Source organism: Penaeus vannamei, chromosome 14, assembly GCF_042767895.1.
Source record: "Penaeus vannamei isolate JL-2024 chromosome 14, ASM4276789v1, whole genome shotgun sequence".
Classification (NCBI taxonomy): domain Eukaryota; kingdom Metazoa; phylum Arthropoda; class Malacostraca; order Decapoda; family Penaeidae; genus Penaeus; species Penaeus vannamei.
Window position 1 is genome coordinate 152,501 of NC_091562.1, and position 4,742 is coordinate 157,242.

At 32.5% G+C, this 4,742-nt stretch overlaps 1 protein-coding gene across 4 annotated transcripts in view; it reads left to right on the forward strand.

Annotated features, from left to right (window-relative positions):
* Positions 1 to 2,523, forward strand: part of LOC113805750 (protein lethal(2)essential for life) — a 44,755-nt gene extending 42,232 nt beyond the window's left edge. For all 4 annotated transcript variants that reach the window (XM_027356810.2, XM_070129539.1, XM_070129540.1 and 1 more), the window contains 2 exons: positions 1,090 to 1,258; positions 1,570 to 2,523. In XM_027356810.2, the coding sequence (XP_027212611.1) occupies positions 1,090 to 1,258; positions 1,570 to 1,767 (367 nt within the window). In that variant the 3' untranslated portion in view covers positions 1,768 to 2,523. The remainder of the gene's footprint in view (positions 1 to 1,089; positions 1,259 to 1,569) is intronic.
* The last annotated feature ends 2,219 nt before the right edge of the window (positions 2,524 to 4,742 follow it).

Sequence of the window (4,742 nt, forward strand, 5' to 3'; positions counted from 1 at the left end):
TTTTTCTTTCTCATCTTCGTCTTTTTCTTTTTCTTCTTCTTTTCTTTTTTTCTTCTTCGTCTTCGTTTTCTTCGTCTTTGTCTTTTAACTAAAGAAAATGGCTGGATTTTTTTTATAGATTTGTTCAGTTCTTTTTCTTTTTTTTCTTTTTCTTTTTCTTTTTTACATTTGCTGCCGATTCTCCTATTTCTGTTTTGATCGTTCGCTATTCCGTCTGTTTTATGTTCTGCTTTTATCTATATTTTTGTTATGCAATTTTCATTTTTTTATGGCACACCCTTTGTGACTCCATCTTTTCCTCTGTTCATATGTCATCATTGTTGTGGTTTTGTAATTGCTTTGGTTATTATTCGGTTAAAGGCGACTGTTATGTCTGAATTTCTGGTTAAGTGCATTCATAGTGTAAGTACGTGGATTTCCCCCCCCCCCTCCCCTCTGGCATGCGCATAGTACGTTTCACAAGAATTTCCTTTTAAACATTTCCATTAAGTGTAGATGTATTTAGTTGTTACGGAATTACATGTGGTTGAATTTGCTTGTAATCTTTGGGTTTTGGCAGATGGTTATTTTAAGGTATTTTTCTAGGTAGCCGTAGAAACCATTACGGTTGAAAATCAGGTAAAAAATATTGTTTACATTGTTTTTCTTGTGCAATGTTTGTAAATATTGATTTTTAGATTATTTGGTCTTACTTTGTATACATGATAAATTAAGTATGTGTATACGTATATATAACATATTATACTTCATATTTTCTGCTACTATGTAGAACTTATTACCTATGATAAATATTTTCAAGTGTTTTGGAACTAAACACTTTTAAAGTATGTTGAAAGGCATAAGGTTCGGCCTATTTAAGACGTGATCCCAGATCTTACTCTGGAAAAGGTATATTACTAAATTTTGGTAGTTCCAGGACTTCAAAAAAGCGGGGTTACTTGTTTAAATTATTATACGTAAGGATGAGAGAATAACAAAAAGTAGCAACACCCAGACATGCCTGTGAATCACAAATCATATATATCATCATTTGCGGTATTAATCAGTATGCATAATTATAGCACAACTAATTACCATTTCCGCTTGCAGCCAGCAGCAGGAATCCAGCGCCAACCAGGGCTCCGGCTCGTGGTTGGAGGGCATGAACTCGCCTCTCATCCAGCAGGAGGGCGACTGTAAACAACTCAAGCTAAGATTTGACGTCAGCCAGTACAAGCCCGAGGAGATTGTTGTCAAGACAGTTGATAATAAGCTTCTGGTGAGTTGTTATTTTTCTCTCTCTTTCTTTCATTTTTACTTTCGTCTCTTTGGATTGGCGTGGTCTTTTGTATGTGGATGAGGCAGGTTACGAGATCTTTTTCTTCTATTTTTTTCATTTTTTCTTTATGCATAACGTTAGATTGGGCTGTTAGGTATTGCCCTTGTTCTCCTTCTCAAGATGACCACAAGTTCTTAAGTTAGCTATACTTTTTTTCTTTTTTCAACTTCCAGCCTTGCGCCATTATTATAACCATTATTTATTTCTTCCTGGAACAAATGAATAAAATAGAATCGTCCTTCCCCCACCAGGTCCACGCCAAGCACGAGGAGAAGTCCGACAACCGCTCCGTCTATCGCGAGTACAACAGAGAGTTCCTGCTCCCCAAGGGCACCAACCCCGAGCTCATCAAGTCCTCCCTCTCCAAAGACGGCGTCCTGACGGTGGAAGCTCCCCTGCCGGCCATCGCTGGGAACGAGGAGAAGGTCATCCCCATCGCACAGAACTGATTGACTGATTTTTTCTCTTTTGTCGTTTCGAATTATCGCCACAGGGTTGAAGGAAGGAAGCCATGTTCAAGAAGAGGATTGGAGGAATCATCTCGCCAGCATCAATGGTCTTTTATTTTATTTTTTAATGTATAAAATCAATATAGTAAAATTTGTGTTCATGTATGAAGAAAGGGAAAGTAAGAACAGTTATTTTGAGTAAATAATAAATGTGATTTTTTTTTCTTATGTGTGGAACACCTTCATTATGCCTTTTAAAATTGCATGGGAAGTATTTTCTTTCTAAGGTGTTATTTCAAATAGATTAAAAGATAAAACCAAATTATGTCCATGATCATATGTTAAGTGTACAACTGCCAGTAATTTAGACAATAAGGTAATATGTTTGTTTTGATAGGTAATGCACCATTTCCGAGGATATTATAAGATATGAAATCATTCTTTGTTAATTAAATTTTTAGAAGTCTATTATTTGTTTTTCAATAAAGAAGCCTGTTATGTGCATAATGTTAGCAATTTTCCAGACTTTGATACAATTAAAGGAATTAGTTTTATCTTAGTGATATACTGGCAAAAAAAATATTATTGAGTTCTGCAAAGAATATAGATTTTTTCTCTCTTTGAAATACAGGTTTTCATACACATCTCTGGTAGTAACATTTGGTTTTCAGGCTTTGAAAACTTTCTCTGGAAATTGTTTATTTTTAATACAAACTTATACACATAACTTTAACAAATAAAATGAAAGGAACATAACATGACTTTTATTAACCATAAAAAAATAAAAGCCATACTAAACAAATCTTGCATCTTAAAGTTCTTTAATAAATTGGGAGAAGGAATATAAAGTACTTTTATTTTAAAATATAGTGCAAAGAAGTATCATTATTAATTGTTATAACTCATTTTTTGTTGGTTATATATATGCCCTGAATCTTCTGTAGTGATTATGTTTACAAATATATACATATACATATATATATATATATAATATATATATATATATCACATATATTCACACACACGCACGCACACACACGCACACGCACACGCGCACACACACACACACACACACACACACTCACTCTTACACTCACTCTCACACACACTCTCACACTCTTTTATGTCATCTGAAACTAGCAGTTACTGTATTCGGTAAAAAATATATATTCAACTTATTGTATTTCAGTTATTAGTAAAAGATACACAATGATGCTTGTTTGTTCATATCCTTTATAAAGGTAAAATGTTTGTTCCTCATGTGTTATGTTGACAGGTACTGTACATTTATTATTCATACTTGGACACTGTAGCTATATACCAAATTAATGGCAATATGATTATCTTTGTATCCATCAGATATAGAATGGTATCATTGGTATAAATCAGTGAAATGGGTAATTAACCACCTGCTATTTAAACGATTGTAATCAAAGTCCACTTTAGAAACCTTTCAGTTACTAAAAATACTGCATTCTCTTATGTAAATCTTACAGAATTTTGTTTCCCTTCTCTTAGTTTTCATAATATTTGTTAAATACTACAAAATCCCATATACAAATGTTGTAGTTTTTCAAAGATGAAAACTTTCTGCCACTGACTTTATTAACACAGCTCAGTCAACCCAAGAAATTTCCTTGTTTTATAAATAAAATTTGAGGCTTACCTATCTTGAAACCATCCATATTCCCAGAGAATTGGTAATGGAAAATATTTTCTATTTTCCAAAAGACAGAGTAATGGTAATAGAAAATATAACATTTCAGCCATAACATAAAGGGAAATAACCCTTTAACCGATTCTTCTACAGTTGCCTGTTAGAGTAGAAAATGAAGTGGATTAGAATATTTATTACCAGTCCTATGGATTTTTTTAGTCTAATTTCACAGCAGTCTTCTTAAAATATATATATAAATAAATAAATACAAATACTGCTACATTCATTACTTCTGTTACTTAACACCACTCCATTTTCATATTATATCCGCCTAACTCCCCTAATCTACATCTGCTGAAGTCTGCAAGGTGAGGGGTTTAAAACGGACTAAGAATTATGCTCTCAAAACAGGATTATTTAGCACTTACTTAACATTAATTGCAGGTATATCATAGGCTTAACCTCAATAAATATCTATGCTTAACACACTGATACATGACACTGTGTCCACTGAGATTTTGTTTCACCAATTTTGTTTCCACAAGTATTGGAGCGCACCATAAGCTCTTGTCACCAGAGTTATCTTTACAGCTTACCCAATTCCTCCCCCCCTACTTCTATTCAAATAATCACTTATCATTAATATTATTATCTTTGTTAATATCAAAGCATTATTAATAATAATAACTGTACTAAAAATAAAGAGTGAAAAGGTGATGTTACATAGGCCTAGTAATTAAACCCTCAGTGACTAAAGAAAATCAATAAGAATGAGTTTACATGCTGTTAACAGCTTAATGTGACCTGTTTCAATATACATAAACCAAAAAAACTTCACTTTAATTAAAAAGAAGAACAAAGGAAAAAGAAAAAATCTATTTCTCTTCTGCATTTATCCCTCACCTGATCCGTTGAAATACACATAAATGGCAGAATCATGTTCCAGGTAATGGCCTTTGTATTTCTTCTGATAATATATTTACTGACCTTTAAGATGTGCTGACACATTTATGAAATTTCTTATATTAGTATAAGCAGCAGTGCCAGATAGTAAGGTTGCAATGCTATATGCAATATAATGTTTTCTCCATTTCTTGCATACAGTAAGTAATAAAAATAATTACAGTAATAATAATAATAAATGTTCCATTGCAGTAAGTATAAAACAAACAAGCTACACAAATTATAACAAAAGTGTGAGTGATTTTTTTTCAAGCTGCATAACTATAACAATTATATATATACCAAAATAGGGATAATGATAATTGCTAATATTAATAATCTATGAATAAAGTAAAGGACTTCAAAAAACTCAGTA